The 17,965-nt window shown below is 35.6% G+C and overlaps 2 protein-coding genes across 5 annotated transcripts; one reads left to right on the forward strand and one right to left on the reverse strand.

The window, feature by feature from the left end:
* Positions 1-1,681: 1,681 nt before the first annotated feature.
* On the forward strand, positions 1,682-6,254 carry LOC142549020 (zinc finger CCCH domain-containing protein 18-like). Of its 3 annotated transcripts, none has more exons than XM_075657741.1 (8): positions 1,682-2,194; positions 2,605-3,522; positions 3,617-3,787; positions 3,873-4,052; positions 4,254-4,318; positions 5,461-5,625; positions 5,734-5,845; positions 5,984-6,254. In XM_075657741.1, exons 2-8 carry the CDS (start codon positions 2,612-2,614, stop codon positions 6,048-6,050), a joined length of 1,671 nt encoding a protein of 556 aa, XP_075513856.1. In that variant the 5' UTR covers positions 1,682-2,194; positions 2,605-2,611; the 3' UTR covers positions 6,051-6,254. The 3 variants fall into 3 exon arrangements, with proteins under 3 accessions (XP_075513856.1, XP_075513855.1, XP_075513857.1); XM_075657740.1 differs by having other exon boundaries at positions 1,683-2,047; XM_075657742.1 differs by having other exon boundaries at positions 1,684-2,047; positions 5,464-5,625.
* Positions 6,255-9,717: 3,463 nt separating this feature from the next.
* On the reverse strand, positions 9,718-12,726 carry LOC142549022 (transcription termination factor MTERF9, chloroplastic). 2 transcript variants are annotated; one of them, XM_075657743.1, is made up of 6 exons: positions 12,317-12,717; positions 11,884-11,962; positions 11,646-11,815; positions 10,855-11,544; positions 10,351-10,773; positions 9,718-10,258 (listed from the first exon to the last, which is right to left on the reverse strand). In XM_075657743.1, the coding sequence occupies exons 1-5, from the start codon at positions 12,629-12,631 to the stop codon at positions 10,459-10,461; spliced, it is 1,569 nt and encodes a 522-aa protein (XP_075513858.1). In that variant the 5' UTR covers positions 12,632-12,717; the 3' UTR covers positions 9,718-10,258; positions 10,351-10,458. The 2 variants fall into 2 exon arrangements, with proteins under 2 accessions (XP_075513858.1, XP_075513859.1); XM_075657744.1 differs by lacking the exon at positions 9,718-10,258 and having other exon boundaries at positions 10,489-10,666; positions 12,317-12,726.
* Between the last annotated feature and the right edge of the window lie 5,239 nt (positions 12,727-17,965).

Consider the following 17,965-nt stretch of genomic DNA (forward strand, 5'->3'; position numbering starts at 1 on the left):
TAGTTAAAACAATATTATGTAAACAAGGAACAATTAGTCAACTTGATAATCAATATTATCATTTCCTAGTGTCAAATGTGCTTGTACTTTGTTTTTGTTTTTGTTTTTTTTTTTATAATCTAAAATCAAAGTTCCAAAAACATCAAAGAATCAAGGAAATGATCCAACGAATGATATCCCTCCTAAAGAAACAGAAACGAACAAACTCGCCACGAGCACACGTAGGATGTACTTTGGCGGCATGTGTGCTGGCAAAATACAAACAAAAAGTCATGCAATATTAATTAGCTCAATTAATATTTCAGTTAACTCAAGAATATAAAGAGTCAAAAGTCTTCAATTAACTCAAGAACGTGGAAAGATAAAAGACATTTATATAATCACGAGTCACAACTAACTCAAGGGGTCATATTTTATGAGATGTATCTTTTATTTAGGTCATCCATTAAAAATATTACTTTTTATGCTAAGAGTATTACTTTTTATTGTGAATATCGGTAGGGTTAACCCATCTCACAGATAAAGATTCGTGAGTCATTATCACAAGAAACCTACTTTCAAGGATAATTCAGATCTAAATCGACTTATATGAACTCCCACAGTGCTCTAGTTCTTTAGTGTATATTGTAATTTTAATTATTTCAGAAACCGAAAATATTTAAAACTAATATATTATCAACATATGCAAATACGTCAGGGGTCAGTTCCGTCTCATCTCAATTAATATTGAAAAGATACTATGTGAATTCATATCATTTTTTTATATCCATCCTATTTATACAAGTGAGTTCCTAAAATGAATGACTACGATCTATTTGATATAATGTTTGAAATCAACTCTCCAGAAAGTTCTATTATCTACACAAATATAAATACTTCTATCTACAATATTCTACATAATTCATATAATATACAACTGAATTATAGAGAATTATATACATATTTAGAATGAGAAATAAGTAGAATATTGTAGATGTTATCGAGATTTTATAAAATTCGAAATTCAAAATATTGTTAATTAATTGATGATGAATTTAAACTATCAATTATTTTTGTGAGTATGTCTCTTGTGAGACAGTCTCACAAATCTTTATATGAGAGACGGATCAACCCTACCGATATTCACAATAAAAAGTAATACTCTTAACATAAAAAGTAAAATTTGTTCATGGATAACCAAAATAAGATATCCGTCTCAAAAAATACGACCCGTAAGACAATTTCACATAAGTTTTTGCCTATTTTTGTTATGTCAGGTTAAGAAAAGTCTAAATAACATATGTGAATTGAAATGGACCCTATATAAAAAAATTCAATAGTAAAAAAAATTGGGAACTTGTCTATTATCAAAACAATATTATGTAAACAAGAAATCATTAGTCAACTTGATAATCAATCGTGTCAAAGGTACATGTACTCTGTGTTTTTTTTATAAAAAAATCTAAAATCAAAGTCCCAAAAATATCAAAGAATCAAGGAAACTATCGAGTGGCTGAGAAGTGATATCCTTCAAAGGAAACAGAAACGGACAAACAGGCCACGAGCACACGTAGGATGTATTTTGGCGGTATATGTGCTCCAACTGCAACTGCACATTGGATTTTCCGAAATTTGGAAATGTAATTATTATTTTTATGGGAAGTTTTGTGAACTGGACGAGGGTACTTTGGTAACAGAAAACCAAGCTGTCATCAACCCACGTCGCAAATCTAGGAATTTCTTTTGTTTTTTGTTGCGACAAACATGTTAATCAAAGTGTTCAAATCATTTTCCCTACATGAAATGATAAGCATTTGATCCAAATCTTTTTTAAGAAAGATAAGATTTCACTGAACCTTTGAGAGAGAGATTCGAGAGGTTTTGAACTCCAAAACTGTGTTCATACTTATATATAACAGTGATGTGTTTTTCTTTTCTGATCAGTTGGTAACCCCCAAGATTTTGATGGTAGTTTTCGTCACTTGTTCTTGTATACCTATTCGGTCTTCAGTGCATGCATCGGCCGGAGTTTACTCGTTTGGTTTCTTGAAACTACTTAAAATAACAGGTTTCTGTAAATTTGTCAGAATGGGTTGTTTGTGTTTTTATGGTACTTTTTTTTATAGGGCTTGAGACTGTTTTCAAATGATTCCTAATTCTTGAAGACGTGTATGTATAAGAGAGTTTTGGGAAAGCAAAATACTGTATTGTATTGGTGAGATTTCAGTTTATATTATTTTTCGTATGCTGTTGAAGAATATAGAGATTTCATGTGTTCTTTTCTGGGTGATTTTTTTTGGCAAGATCTCTTTTTGGGTGCATGTTGCATTGCTGGGAAATCAATTTATTACTGGTTTTGGATAATGTTTTGTTTTAGTGTTCTGTCACAGTTCCAGCCTTTTTCGTCGCTGTTATACACTATGATTTACTTCATGTATTGTATTTATCCTTTTGATTTTTAGAATTTGAAAATTTTATGTTACAAAAAAGCAGCTTGAGAATTTTATAGCAATTCATCTAATACCCCCACCGTGTTTGATTTGGGTTATTCAGTTGAATTCCTTGGTTCCATTATTTATGTTTTTGAAGTTAGCTTATGGACTATGTGTTTGCACTGATCAATAGATGAAAAATGGATTCATGGCAAGCTTATAAGGTCGTTCATGATAGAATCTTTAAATTGGAACCCAAACATATAGCTCAGAAGATCGTCGGGTATGTTTACATGAAGGGTCTTCCTGATCACGAAATGATTCGGTTGGCTATGGCGCCGGATACCTTAATCCTCAACTTGATTCAAAATGCCAAAGCCGTTCTTAATTTAGCCTCACCACCAGCTATTTCTCCCCCAATTTCGCCAAACATGAACCTGAGCCCGTTATCGGGTCCTTCTATCCAGTTTCCAGCATTTTCACCAGCTTCATCGGGCACATTTTCAGCCCCCATTCAAAGGGTGCCACCGCCTTATTGGAACTCTCTGCCTGTGCATAATAAGCCGATGACTTGTTCTGATCCTATACCCGAAGAGTATGGTTTAAATGATCAATTTAGTGTTGACGACCCGTTGGAGACAATGAGTTTAGGACCAAATGATTGCTATAGTCACGAAGCTGCATTTGACAATTTCGGCATTAGGGATTGCCGGAATTATTTGAGCTTCATGGATTTTCCGGTTAAGACTTGTCACTATTTCAGTAGGGGGTTCTGTAAGAATGGCAGTAATTGTAGGTATTTGCATGGAGAATTTTTTCCCGATGCCTACATCAATGATTTTGGTCCTAATTCATTTGATGTCAGTGCCGAAGATCAAGCCTTTTCACCGGGGTCCCTCGAGAAACTAGAGCAAGATATTGCAGAGTTACTAATATCTCAAGGTGGCAGCCCGGTTTCGATTGCTTTTCTACCTATGATGTACTACGAGAGATGCGGAAGAACTCTACAAGCAGAAGGGTACTTGACTGAAAGCCAAAGACATGGGAAAGCCGGTTATAGTTTGACGAAAGTTCTTGAACGCCTTAAAAACAGCATTAAGCTAATTAGCAGGTGTGATTGATTCGGCCCTCATTGTTTTTGTTGATTTTATCGGTTTATTCTAAGTGAAGACGAACATTAAGTTGGTTCAATATGTGTGATTTAGGCCTCATGGACAGCATGCTGTGGTGCTGGTGGAAGATGCTCCGAAATATGTGACTGATGTTCACGGTGACAGAAACGACCCTGGTCCAGTCGTTTGCGGTTCACGCCAGATTTATTTAACTTTTCCAGCAGAGAGTACCTTTACTGAGGAAGATGTTTCCAATCACTTTAGGTAACGTAATCTGATATCATTTCCCACTGTAAGTAACATGTTTTTTTAAATAAAAGAGGTTCATTTTCTATGGTTTTGTTTATAGTTCTTTCGGTCAGGTTGAAGACGTAAGGATCCCATGCCAGCAGAAAAGGATGTTTGGTTTCGTAACGTTTGTGAGTGCGGACACCGCGAGGTTGATTCTGTCGAAGGGAAATCCACATTATGTTTGCGGTGCACGCGTTCTTGTTAAACCTTACCGGGAAAAATCTAAGCACGTCGATAGGTAACTTCCGGCTTTACTGTGACCTCAAGACTTGAATATGAGCCCGCCGTTTATAATTCTGTAGGATGTTGATGTAATTGTCATTCTTGTTATATATTTCTAATTGTGTCTCTTTCTGATAACTTCATTTTTCCTCATCCTTCTATCTTGGAAATGGTCACGGTTTGTGAGTCATTGAAGAGTGTTTTCTTTTTGACGCAGGAAGTATCAAGAACCTTACTACTATCACTCGCACCCAATGGATCACGATTCCGAGTTTCAAGCGAGTAAAACCCTTAATTCCTAAGTCCCTGTCATGCTCCTACATTATAGACTACGATCTTTGCGGACGAATAATTCGTCAGCTTGTAACACAATGAGCATCTCCAACCCATCTCTGTTTTGGAGGAAATCTCCAAAATAGAGTATGGGTTAGTGCTCCAACCCAACTCCAAATGCAATCTCCATTTTGGAGATTGCAACAGTGATCCTCCATTTTTGGAGGATCACTATTAATTTGAAGATCAATATGGAGATTCTACCAAATTACTGAAATGTCATCATAACAATCGCAAAATAGTCCTTTTACATTTTTATGTATTTGTTTTGCTCCATTTTATATTATTATATTTCAAATATTTAATTAATTAATTTTAATGTTAAATAATTTTTATACCTAGTTAATTTATTTTAATTGTTTTATTATTTTCATGAATTAATTATAAGTTTATTGTTTATAATAATCATGAAATGAAAATAATAAACAAGATAATGATCACAAAAATTAATAACACAATTTATTAGAAACACTTATTGTCTATTTAATCACTCATCGTGGATGTTGAAATGACACGTGATGAGCATGTCCGATTTCAAGATTTTATTGTATGTCATCGTCAAATAAAAGATAAGTCGGCTCAATATGCACTTCGAGATGCTCTTATTGACCATTTGAGGGAGGAGTACAGTATTTCGGAATATTGGTATTTTTAATGGTCAATTTATGTGTTGTTCTTTAAACCATATGTGTCGTTTATGTTTGTCGTGATTTATATTTTATGTTTATATTATGAATGTTGTATCTTGTCGTTTATGTTTGTCGTGTCAAAAAAATGTATTATTTTAAATAAATTGAGTTTAATACATGTTTTATTTTATTATGTTTATAGAATTAATTAAGTTCGGTTATATAGTATATTATGTTTTATATAATTATATGTGTGTATTTTTGAAAATGAAAAAAAGAAATGGAGCATTTTGTAATATTTTAACAGGATATGGATTGGAGAAGGTTTTTAAAAATAGAGATCACGGATCTCTATTTTGGAAGATAGATGATGAAAAATAGAGGATATGGGTTGGAGATGGCCTAACAAGTCCTAATTCTAATGCGTAATTGTCTTTTCTCGACTCATTCCCTTTGTTGCAGCAGGATTGGAATCCTCTTGGCTGTTTAGGCGGCAGCTAATGGAAGAGGATAAACGTGCCCTTCAACTCGGGACCATCCGTCTCTCACAACTCCAATTATCTGGCAAACATCTAACTACTCAATCTTGCTTGGGTTATTCCTTGGATGATCTAAAATTCCCCAAAGGTTGTTTCGCGTTTTCTTGATTTTCGGCACATCTCCTCAAACCAGTTTGATTTGGATTCTTCTCTCGACCAACACTCTATTAACGTTTGCGGAGTAAAATTTTTGCAGGACACACCAAATTCCAATCAACCGATCGCCACAACTATTGTTTCGATGTTGTGAACCATGGCTCTACTAGGGACAAGTACCCCACTACTAACAATTGCAGTGATCAGGAGAGGTTGGCAAAGCATATATTATTCAAAATTTATATATATAATTTGAATTATTTTTTCCACCAGTCTAATATATTTCTCGCCTTTGAATACTTCGTGCAAGAATGAATTCATGCCTAAACTTTGATGCTTCTCTTTTTCAGTGCTCAAGGACTTGACCTACCGGACAGCCCATTCACGGCCGGCAGCAGCATTTCGGCGGTCATATAGGTTCCTCGGCCCTTCAGAAGGGAGACGAGGGATTTATAGAGTTAATAAAGTAGGCGTTTTACAAGCGAAGATCATTTGTTTTAACTTGACATAGTTCGTCTTCTGTTACACCTTCCACTCATCTTGGTAGCTAGCGGAAGCACACGAGGACTACGTATCGGTAGATGAATTCATAGAAGCAATCATATAGCCTCCAATATTCGGTTAGCAAATTCTCTTGTTTCTTGGTTTTTTGCTTAGCGATGGAAAGCTGATGGTGGTCTTAGTTTCTTGAAAAATAATGGTATATAGAAGTTGACTTAGTGGATGAAACAAAGTTTGCTGAATAGTGTAATCACATACAAAGACTGCTTTTTTGTTGAAGAACTTCACCAAATAATACATGGTATACATGGTGAGGGATGATAGTTTGAACAACTTATTTCAGTGCCACTGTTCGTTTTCTTAAAAAGTAATTTTTTTTTAATATCCTCCTACTAATCGGCTGAAATACATATATATATTTATAAAATATTTTGCACAATTTTAAAAATAAAACAACCAACTAATATTTGAAAAATCAAGAAAACAGTTCAAATCGTAAAATCGTTAAACATCTTATCAAACCTAAAAACAATATTTGAAAAATATAGCACATACTATCAACCTCTCAAAAAATCTCAAATCATAAATAAATAGTCGTACAATCTTTAACATAAATCATAAACGTAAGTACGGATAATTAAAAGCGCTGGTACTCGGGTTATGTGCACCTTCAGTCCAGTCAGATCATCCATCAAGACCTCCACTACCATCAACATCAAACTCACATGCATCGATCACACCCAGTGACTCTAAATACTCAACACTCCATAATCTTGATAACGACATAATACATATACAGATCACATGCAACAGTGAAAATATTTGTACGTAAAATAACATTTTTCATGAAGATGCATAAACTTAAACATAAACATTTTCGTAAACAATTTCATATCAATATATTCATATTCATATTCATCATCAACATATTCATATTCATATTCATGTTCGTTGAATTCAAATCGTTGATTGTGACTTTCGTATTCGTATTGGGCGATGAATCCATCTACATGTAACCATAATACTGGGCGGCGGAGACATCAACGACACTCTCACCCGTCAACTGAGTCTTGGCCTTACGTATTAGCATATCATCGTATCACGTGTTCATATTAGTCACAATTCCTTCTCATCCTTCAACATTTCGTATTTCCATCACCTTATAAAAGCATGCATATAAATAACATTTTTCTTTTAAACCAATCATGCAACATATCTTTTAAATATCTATATTAAATCATAAAAATTCATAAACATTTAAAATAAACATTTTAACATATAAAATAGCAATCGGAGTACTGCCATGACGTTTACTAATTTTTAGGTGTAAAATTATCATTTTATCCCTAGATGTAAAAATCCTCGAATTTGACTTTTTCTTAATTCCATTGACTCTAACATGTCCCAAATAATTATTTAAGCTTAAATTAAATTTACCACAATTTTATTTAGCTTAAATTCTAGACTTTTCAATTATTCCTTAATTATTCATTTTTAGTGTGTTTTAATCCTGAATTAATTCGACCTTTAATATAAAATTCCCAAATTAAAAACTTAGAATTTTTATATTATTTTAGCCATCGCAAACCATGACTCAACCCCGTGAGCCATGTTTCAAATTATTTCAAAGGAAGAAAACCCTAATCGAGCCTATGCACTACACCTCGAACCATATTCGTGTTTCCTCGAGCCAAGCCCGAACCATGCTGAACCGAACCCTGACCAACCCCTCTAGGATCCCTCCTGGACCCTTAGAACCCTTAGGACTTGACCCTAGGCTTGAAACCGAAGCCCCCAACCTTGCAACCAAAACCATCCGAGAATTCCTCCTAGCGTAGGACTCTTCGAACTCGCCCCTAGGATCTAGCCACTGGACCAACCCCTAAACCAGCCCCTTGTGCACCCTCTTAGGACTCTAGTGACTCGACCTAGCCCAGCCCAAAGCCCCCTGGCCGAGCCCCTTACCCCCTGCGCGGCTGCGCAACCAGCGCGCCTGCATGTGTGCTCTCGGGTTGGAGTCCCTCCCCAGCCCTCGACTCGAGTCCTAACGTGGCTAGGACTCCTTCCCTGACCCCTCACGGACCCTAGCCAGCCCTGTCCCAGCCGAGACCAAGCCTAGCCACCATAGCCTCATAACTCGAGCCCTTGACGCCAAACCACAACTTTCGAATCCAGCTTGTGTTCTATCATGTTGCAGCGTTCTTCGTGTGTGCCTATCAGTTAAACTTGTGTAAAGACATCCTTGATCAATACCCTAACCATGACAGCCCCTTAACACATATTAAACATAATTTTTGGATCGAAACACGAGTTTAACACATGTTCATGCATAGTTACGAAAATATAAGAAGTGTGGCTTGTTTTTCCATGCAATCCATGATCATACACATACTATGGTGTGATAGATGATTGAAGGGAAGAATATGGCTACGATTAAACGTTGACGATTGAAGAACGACGACGATGGAACGACGGGTTGAAAAACTCTAGCAAAACTCGATACTTTTCCTTCTTGCTTCTTGTGCGTGCGTGTGATTTTGTTGAGGGAGAGAGTTTGGAAATTGTTGGGTAAGGGGCCGTGATTTTACGTGAGGGTTAGGGTAGGTTTTGTATTTTTTTTATAGTTAATTAAAACACTAACCAAGCTTAGACCCATTAGAGGAGTTAATTAGGCCCATTAGTGCTTAATTAAAATCTTTGGTTTAATAAATTTTCTGAAATTATTAGCCAGTTTGCCAACACGTACGTATTTTTGTTGAATATCCAACACCGATAAAATTTACGTCCCGACGTATAAAAACACCTAAAAAACCCCTTATTTTCAAAAATAAGAAAAGCATCAACCATATTTTAAATAATCAAAAGCAATTATTTAATAAAATCATTTTCCATTTTTCAGCCATCGGTTTCCATTCCTCGATCGCAACTCGAATAACCTTTATAAATACATTTTTAATGTATTCATGTAGAAAAATATATTTTAAATATGTCAACATGCGCAACATATTTAATCTATGCAATTAAAATATTTAATTAAAATACAAAAGAATTTAATAATTTGCATGTATATGATTTATGTAGACCTTCAAATTTTCAGGGCGTTAACAACTTATTTAAGTGCCATCTTATACCTTATAAAATTAATGGCATTGGCTCATAGTCTTTTGTATATTTTTACTTGGTGCTGCATGCAATTGAAAATAATATAATATTTGCAGCAATTTATCTGTATATTTTCTTTAAAGCAACCTGATAGTAAAAAAAAAAAAAACAAAGAATGTGGAAGCCAATGATATATTTATTTTTCAAACTTTATATCTCTACTAGCTGATTAAGTTTACGAGACAGACGAATCAATAATGTCTATATTTACAATAAAAAATAATATTTTTAACATAAAAATAATATTTTTTCATGGATGATCCAAATAGAATATCCGTTTCACAAAATTAATTTGTGAGATTGTCACACATGAGTTAATTATACATATAAGAACCACAGAATTACTTTACAGATCAGACTAAAAAATACTAACAATTTTTTGTCAAATACAAATTAAAATATACTCGATTAAATAAACATGTAAATATAAAGTATCACATTTTTTTGGCCACCAAAGCTGTCTAAAAGGAAAGATTCAAGAATTTACTAACTGAATTCCGTTATTTTTTAAGCATGTTGTACACATGGATTTGCCTACTGCTTAATGGAAATCTTACTTCTCGCAGGAAAAAAGGCCTGTCCCCACCACTGATTTTTCAGATACAGATGAATTCGACAGTGGAAGAACCAGCTCCTTTTGCAGTTAACAAGCACAAAAATGGGGAGTATACAAAAAAAAAAAAAGAAAAAAAGAGAGGAAACAAATATAGTGGACACTGTAGTGTAATGTAATGTATCAGCAGCAAAGACAAGATACTCCAAGTTAGTAGTGTAATGTAATGTATCAGCAGCATTAACCTTAAGTTTTGCAAGCGAATTACGCATTAAAATCTTCAAAAATGGATTTATACTTGCAGATCATGTTCTCCTTTGTTGTCTTGACAGTATATGATCGTATATATATATATCAGCAGAAGTGTTGAGCCACCGAGATGGAATACTTGATAGAACAGTGCGTCGACCTGCCACATGTATCATTCATATAGAACCATAAATCTAGGAATTCGAAAAGGCAAATGAACCATTCTTCACAGCAATCAAGAGGCTGGTTTACCGTAGATTGGTATGTTGACTGTCGATTCAATGCACATCTTGTTTAGTCAAATGGAGACTGTTCTCTTCTCTTAGCCGTCGGTAATAGACTACAAAAACTTGAAGCCCACTATTGCCTTTGATATTTCTTAGCAAAATCTTTGAGCAGTAATCTTTGGCGAAAATCTAGATATTCATCTATGCTAGTCCCCGCCCACTGCTGGCAAAAGCATTCATCAGTTGGAACAAATGAACTCAAAGGAAATGGCCCTTTCGGAGCTTTCTTCAACGAGACCAAAAATCGATGGCGGGGTCTGATTCTTTGGTCCAAAGACAAGCTAAGATACATTGGATATTTGGTCAGAGATCGGACCTCGTTTCTAAGTTCATTAATCAAGTACATATATTTAGGTTTCAGATTTGCTTCCAATGACAAAGAGAAAACCTGATCCAATAAACATGTATGTCAAACCAATCCCACTCGTGAGTACATTTATGAAATTAATTTATAGAAAAGCGTACACACCTGTGTAAGACTGGTCAACACTTTCAAAATGTCTGAATTGTGCATACCAATACTCCTCAAGAAATTGATTCTAGGGAGTAAACCATCTTTAATGCTGTAGTGAAGGATTTGAGGATGTTTAGTGACCATCTTGACTATACTCTGTCTGGGTGCTCCCAACTCCTTCATTAGAAAACTGAGACGGCTATTCCACGAAACATCTATCCGCTGAACCAGGATTTGAGGACTTAACTGCACAACTTTACTTAATTCACCCTCTTGAATTCCTATCTCCTCTAGTAAGTACTTCACTGTCGGTTTTAATGAATTTTCTACACTGTAAGATAAAAGTGATGGTGTGGCAGTAATTATCTGACCTATTCTAGATTCTGGGATGCCCAAGCTATTCAGAAAAGCAACACGAGGCTTCAAAATGTTTTCCACAGTGTACTGCAGAATTTGTGGTTGTCTTAAAATGATTTTCTTGATATCTCTGTGTTTAACACCAACGTTCAACAAATATTCTAATCTCTCCTCCGCTGATTCAACATTTATCTGGAGGGATGACATATGCCTCTCATACATTTGGATAAAGTGAGATTCTTTGAGCCCAAAAGTGCTTAAATAATCAAGAAGTGGAAAATATCTTTCGTCCAAGTCTAGTTCTTCTAACAAATGGAGAAATTTGCCCTTAGCAGAGCTCCCTGCATCCTGGAAAATCATGTAACCCAGTTTACTATAGCCGTTACGAAGTAAAGGGGCATACTCAGCAACTTAGTCAAAATCACAGATGCATTGTCCTTCAAATCTACCTTTGAGTAACCGATAGCAGCCAAGTTATCAAAAGTATGCAAAGAACTGCTTTTGTCTATCTTATTAACATTGTCCAGAATATTCTTTGCAGTTGATCTACCCCGCGCGTTAGTTCTAGAGGGCGATGATTGCACAACCAAATCTTCATCTACATGCCGCCCGCTGTTGCCTGCGTGAAGGAATCTCTTCCAATCATAAACATATCTCAAGAGTTCTAACTTTCTATTTTAGTCGTACCTTGTCTAGTGTCAGTTACACTTCTTAACTTTAACCGTAGCCTATCTGCTTCAGAAATCTTAACTTCTCCAAATTCATCCTGGATAGTTCACTCAGCATTAACAGGACAAAAACGAAATCATGGAAAACAAGCAAACTAAATCAAATCATATATTTGACTCATCAATCATCATCTAACGTGTACCTAATACAAATGCTCGAGCATTCAGCTAAACAAAACTAAAGAATCAAGCCACAATTAAATCCATGGAAAATCCAATTTTTTCATGAACAAGAACTTTAAACGAAAAACCACCATGCAATGATTTTGAAGCTCCAGACTTTAGACTTTTCCCGAGCAAATACAAGAAACGTGCAGAAAACAGTAGAATAACAAAAACTCACTCGGCAGTAAAATCAATTAATTAAATGAAAAGAAAAATAGAGAGCATACATCGGAAAACGAATCATCTTCACCATTCCTATCGAGGCCACTGCCGCCTCCACGGTCTTCTTCATCATCGTACGGAGACAACGGTTGGCCGTACCTGGACCGTCTACTGGTCTTCAAAATCTTGGGATTGGAATGCGATGACGCAACACGCGTTTTACTACAGCAATCTTTACTGTTCACTCTTTTGTTAGTCCTCGAATTCGACAATGGGTCTGCACCAGAATTCAGTAAAGACGCGGCAAAAATGTGAATGGCCACAGAATGGGAGCAAGAGGGGATTTTAGAATAGTTCGGTGAGAAGGGGAGAACAGCCATATTCGAGCTTCATATAAAGAGCTGGCGGAATATACCGATGCCTTATACTCCAAAACCCTCAACAAAGACGATATTTTTACAAGAATTGTGGTCCTTGCAATTCCAACCTTATCTTGTCCGAGTTTCTTGAAATGAAATCCAACCCGAAACCATAAAATTATTATTATTATTTTTGATATTATTATTATTTTTGATAATAACATATTCTCTGAGGTGGGTACTCGAGCTTGAGTCAATATATTGATAATTCTCGGTGAGATCATTAGGGGCAAGCCCTCAATCTCTAATCCATAAAATTATTTTAAATAACTTAAAATGATTACCTTTACATAGAGATTGACAATGAGATGGACCGAGCCAGACGGGGTGGGGTCGGATTTTTACCATTCTCATCAATGTCTCTTAATTTTATTCTTATCATCGTATGCATCTCGATCCTCGTTTTTTCGGGTACGGTTATTATCGCCATCTTCATTTTCATTCCTGTTTCCAAAATATTAATGGAGGAAGACGGAGGATAGATAAGAGGAATCTGCGAATCGAAACTTATTATTATATATTATTATTAGTGAAAATATTAATATTAATATTTTAAAAAACAATAATATTATTAGTATTAATATTATTATTTTTATTATTAATATAATTTTCGAGACGAGTTCGAACATGAGGATAAATTTTCATACCTGTGGTGAACCATTTCGAGGATCTCGAACCCGAAAAAATCGAAGATATCCGTCTCCATTTCTGGTTTTCCCTGCAACCCGTAGAGAAAATTCACATCGCTACCCTTATTGTCATTCAACCAAATATTTTAATTCACAAAGACAAAAATAAATTTATTATTTGTAGAAAATATAAAAAGTTTGGACATTATGATAGACTTAATTTAATTGTGGTGATGATAGCCAAAACTAGTAGATCGCGTTAGTAAAACCAGAAGATATATAAAAGCAGAAGTTCTCGTATCGCCTTAACAAAGCAGTACTCTTCGAGTACTTTTCGGCTTAAAAAAACAGAAGCAGAACTTGACTTTTACTGAATCAGAACCTAACGATCTTATATTAAATGTTACAGTTACTTTATCAAATACGAGTATTAAATACATCATTAATGCTGAACAAAGTCATTTAATACGTTTTACCAAATGTAGTATGAAACAAGACTGATTGTTCTGAAACTTTTTACAGAAACCTTTTTAGGTAATAAAGCTGATTCTATCAGAAGTCAAAGAAGCCGTTTTGTTTATAGACGTTGGATTCAAGACTTCTATAAATACACAAGATCAACGACATTTATAGGACACCAATACCGAAACAACGATTACATTCTTTCATATACAAACGTCGATTTGAGCACTCAGAACTACTTATCATCTTCAAGCTCAATATACAGAAAAGCAGCACACGCTTCACTTTGGTTACCTGATTTTTTGAGATCATATTGTGCTGACTGTTTCTTACTCTCTCTACAATCATATTCAAGTTACTATATCTTTGAGAAGAGTTTGTAATCTGGAAAAGAGTCTTTTCCAGAACTTTGCTGTATTCATATTATCGTGTTGAGAAACTAAGAATTTCAGTAGGCGAAAAATAAGTCCTGCTGAAGTGGGTGTGTACAAGTGTTGTACTGTAAAAATCAAAGTCTTTTAGTGATACCTTATGGAAACAGAAGAAGGGGAGACGTAGAAGATTTTATCTTCGAACTTCCATAAACAACCATTGTCTAATATCTACTGTTTATTGTGTTTCACTTTATTCCATTGGATCGTTTCCGCACTATTTATTGTGATCTGCTGGATTTACTGTCAAACAAGAATAGCTATAATCTCTAACATGATTCTAGCACCCTTTACAAAAAACGACCGTCAAAAGAAAGAGTTTATTCACCCCCTCTAAACTCTATATCGATCCCTAACAAGTGGTATCAGAGCAGATTTTTCTTGTTCTATATTTAAAAAAGATATGGCACACTTCAGCAAGGTTCCTATGTTCTCAAAAGAAGACTTTGATGATTGGAAGATCCGGATGCAAGCTCATCTTGCAGCTAAAGACGATGACATGTGGTTTGTCATCATAGATGGTCCTTTGAAGATCTTAAAATATAACACTGCTATTGCTGTTGCTGTTAATGAGGGAGCACCTCAAATGGTGGAAAAACACAGAAGTGAATGGACTGACGAAGATAAAAAGAAAGCCAATCTTGATAATGTTGCAAAGGATATTCTTTACAAAACCCTCGACAAAAATACATTCAGCAAAATCAAAATGTGTTCTACTGCTAAAGAGATTTGGGAAAAACTCATCCAAATCTGTGAAGGAAATGAGCAGATGAAGGAGAATAAATTGTCTGTAGCAATGCAGAAATTTGAGAATCTTAAGATTAAAGCTGGAGAAACTCTGAATGAGTTTGATGAACTGTTCAACAGCCTGGTTAATGAATTAGCAGCCCTTGGGAAAGAGTATGGCAACAGAGAAATAACACTCAAGGTGATGAGAGCTTTACCTAGGGAATGAGACGTTAAAACAATGGCTATGAGAGTCTCTAAAGATCTAAACAAGTTGGAGCTACATGACTTGTTCGCTGACTTAAAAGCCTATGAGTTCTAACTGGAAGTGAGAAGCGGAGAAGAGCCCTAAACAAATCTACCTACAAAGGCTCTTGCTGCTACTGTAGATGTTCCGTAAGCATTACCTGCTACCATCATTGAGAGCACTTCTGAAAAGACTGCTGAAAAGATCAGCAATGATGCTATATTTCTCTTTGTGAAGAAATTCTCCAGATTCATGAAGAAGAATCACCGAGCCTACCAAATCCCTAACCGAAACTTCAAGAAGGATTCACCACCTGGTGATATGGCGTGCTTTAACTGTGGAAAGATCGGTCACTTTATTGCTGATTGTCCAAAGCCCAAGAAAGATGACCAGAAGAAAAAGGAACACAAGAGGAATGACAAGAAATTCAGAAGAGACCGCAAAGCAATGATTGCTAAGGAAAGCAAATTTAAATGGGCGGATTCTAGCTCTGAGTCTTCTGACTCAGAAAGTCATTCCAGCGAAAGTGATGTAAAAGAGATCAAATGTCTCATGGCAGGTATTGAACCAACCTCGACATCTGGAGAGGTACTTGACTTTGGCTCTGACGAATTTACACGAACTGATTTAATTAAAGCACTGCATGACATGGTGGAAGAGTACTTAAGACTTTCTCAATCATTCGAGGAAGTTAAGATTGAAAATCAAGACTTAAAAGAACAAGTCAGTAAGTTCACTTGCTTGCAAGAGAACAGCTGCAATGATTTAAAAGTTGAGATGAGAAAGTTAAGAACTGAGAATGAAAGAGTGAATGCAGATTACCAAACAATGAGGTCTGAAAACCATAAGCTATCTGTTTAGGTAAATGCATGGAACAAGTCTTCTGTTTCCTTAGAGAAGATGCAAGAATTGCAGAAGAAATCCGGTGACAGGAGTGGTCTCAGATTCAGCAATAATGAAAGCACTTCTGAAACAAGTACTAAGCCAGAGCTGGATAAAGGCAAAGGGAAATTCATTCACTTTGTCAAATCCAGTGTGGTATATGAACCTGAAGTACCAACTGTTCGAGTTGAAAAGACTGTAGATCAGACGAACAGAAGGAAGCATTATGGTCTGGGTTATGTTGAACCTAAGGGAAGAGTTCACCAGAGTTCTGGATCCAGCAGAGGATTCAACTCAGGAGGACAACCCTCTATGAAGGTTAAAAACTATCAGCACTATAATTCTAGACCTGTTCAGAAGAGATACAGATCAGACAACAAAAACAGAAGGGAAGAACAACATTCTGAGATGCATTCTGTTAGAAATAGTAGACCTTCTGTTGCACACACCGTTTTGGATACCCGAAGTACAAGGTCACCTAGAATTATACAAATGTGGGTTCCTAAAGGATTGATAAGGATTGGACCCAAATAGATTGGGTACCAGATACTAAAATTTATGTTTGCAAGAACATGAGAGGAAAGCCAAAATCAGCAGCTCCACATGGTATCTGGACAGTGGATGTTCCAGACATATGACTGGACAGAAAAATCTACTATCAGAAGTAATGAGTTGTACTGGACATTTGGGGATAACTCAAAAGGTAAAATCATGGGTAAATGTAAGATTATCCATGGTAACATCACTATCAATGATGTACTATTAGTTGAAAATCTTTGTTACAATTTGATTAGCATTAGCCAACTGTGTGATAATGGTTACTCTGTGGCTTTTCAGAAGCACACATGCACAGTTAATGTGGGGACCCGAACCTAATCCATTTTCTTAATCATTATTAGGATCATTTAATTAATCTGGGTCTAAATTTTTTTAAAAAATACAAATGCGGAAACGTAAAGTAATCAATCTGATATAAATATCAACATAAAGTATAAATCATGTACAACATATGTTTATCACAACTAGAGTTCAGCCACTACATCAAGTACTGAAAATCAATCTATTCTAAGTCCGGATCTCCACGCTAATCTTGAATCTCTCATTCTCTTCGTGACCCTGATTCTGTCCTACCTGTTGTCATGCACACATACAAACAAGACAACATCCGGATAACTCCGGTGAGAAATACATCCCAGTATAAACAATGTAAACATGCAGTCATATAAAAGCATATATAAAAGCATGAAGCACATATCCCTATCATGTATCAAATCAGAAGACATGTATCGATATAAAGCTGTAAATAAAACTCTGGACTCGTCATCTAAGACTCGACTCATCTCTAATCTAGAGATCCCGGTTCTGGACATTGTATCGTATATCGAATTTCAGTGATAGGAATGAATCAACTCCTAAGCGACATCGATATAAATCAAACATCCAGTGTCTTGGCGAATCAGCCGAAGACTTGACACATCAGCCAATGACTAGGCACATCAGCCCACAACTCAATACATGCTCTGCTATAAATCAATAGACTAAGCATACTAATCTCAAGAATTGCAAATATCAATGCAATAATCATTCGGTATGTGATTTTGGGAAACTCAAGTTGAATCAAACTCGAGTTGTGCCATCCCGGATCAACATTGATTTATACCTTTCTTCCTGTAAATCTAACTCTATCGAAGTCTTGGATTCAATGCCTGTCAATACTCAATCTGGAAATGACAATATCAAGGAGTATAATGTCAATACACCATTCAATCAATATTGGATATAATCAGAACTCAATCAGATTCTGTTTCAACAGCATAACCGCACAATCTCAATATACACAGCAATACAGTCTCAATCAGATATCAATCCCATCATCTCATAATCAATAACAATACAAATTTGATATCAAATCGGTCTA

The sequence above is a fragment of the Primulina tabacum genome, chromosome 6 (assembly GCF_025594145.1).
Source record: "Primulina tabacum isolate GXHZ01 chromosome 6, ASM2559414v2, whole genome shotgun sequence".
NCBI lineage: Eukaryota > Viridiplantae > Streptophyta > Magnoliopsida > Lamiales > Gesneriaceae > Primulina > Primulina tabacum.

Excerpts from the sequence above, each read along its gene's own strand:
- LOC142549020 (XM_075657741.1), top strand. The coding sequence starts at position 2,612 with ATGGATTCATGGCAAGCTTATAAGGTCGTTCATGATAGAATCTTTAAA. Across the intron at positions 5,626-5,733 it reads TGATCTAAAATTCCCCAAAG|GACACACCAAATTCCAATCA; the intron begins GTTGTTTCGCGT and ends AAATTTTTGCAG. Across the intron at positions 5,846-5,983 it reads AATTGCAGTGATCAGGAGAG|TGCTCAAGGACTTGACCTAC; the intron begins GTTGGCAAAGCA and ends TCTCTTTTTCAG.
- LOC142549022 (XM_075657743.1), bottom strand. The coding sequence starts at position 12,631 with ATGGCTGTTCTCCCCTTCTCACCGAACTATTCTAAAATCCCCTCTTGC. Across the intron at positions 11,963-12,316 it reads AAGATGATTCGTTTTCCGAT|GATGAATTTGGAGAAGTTAA; the intron begins GTATGCTCTCTA and ends TGAACTATCCAG. Across the intron at positions 11,816-11,883 it reads TGTAACTGACACTAGACAAG|GCAACAGCGGGCGGCATGTA; the intron begins GTACGACTAAAA and ends TCCTTCACGCAG.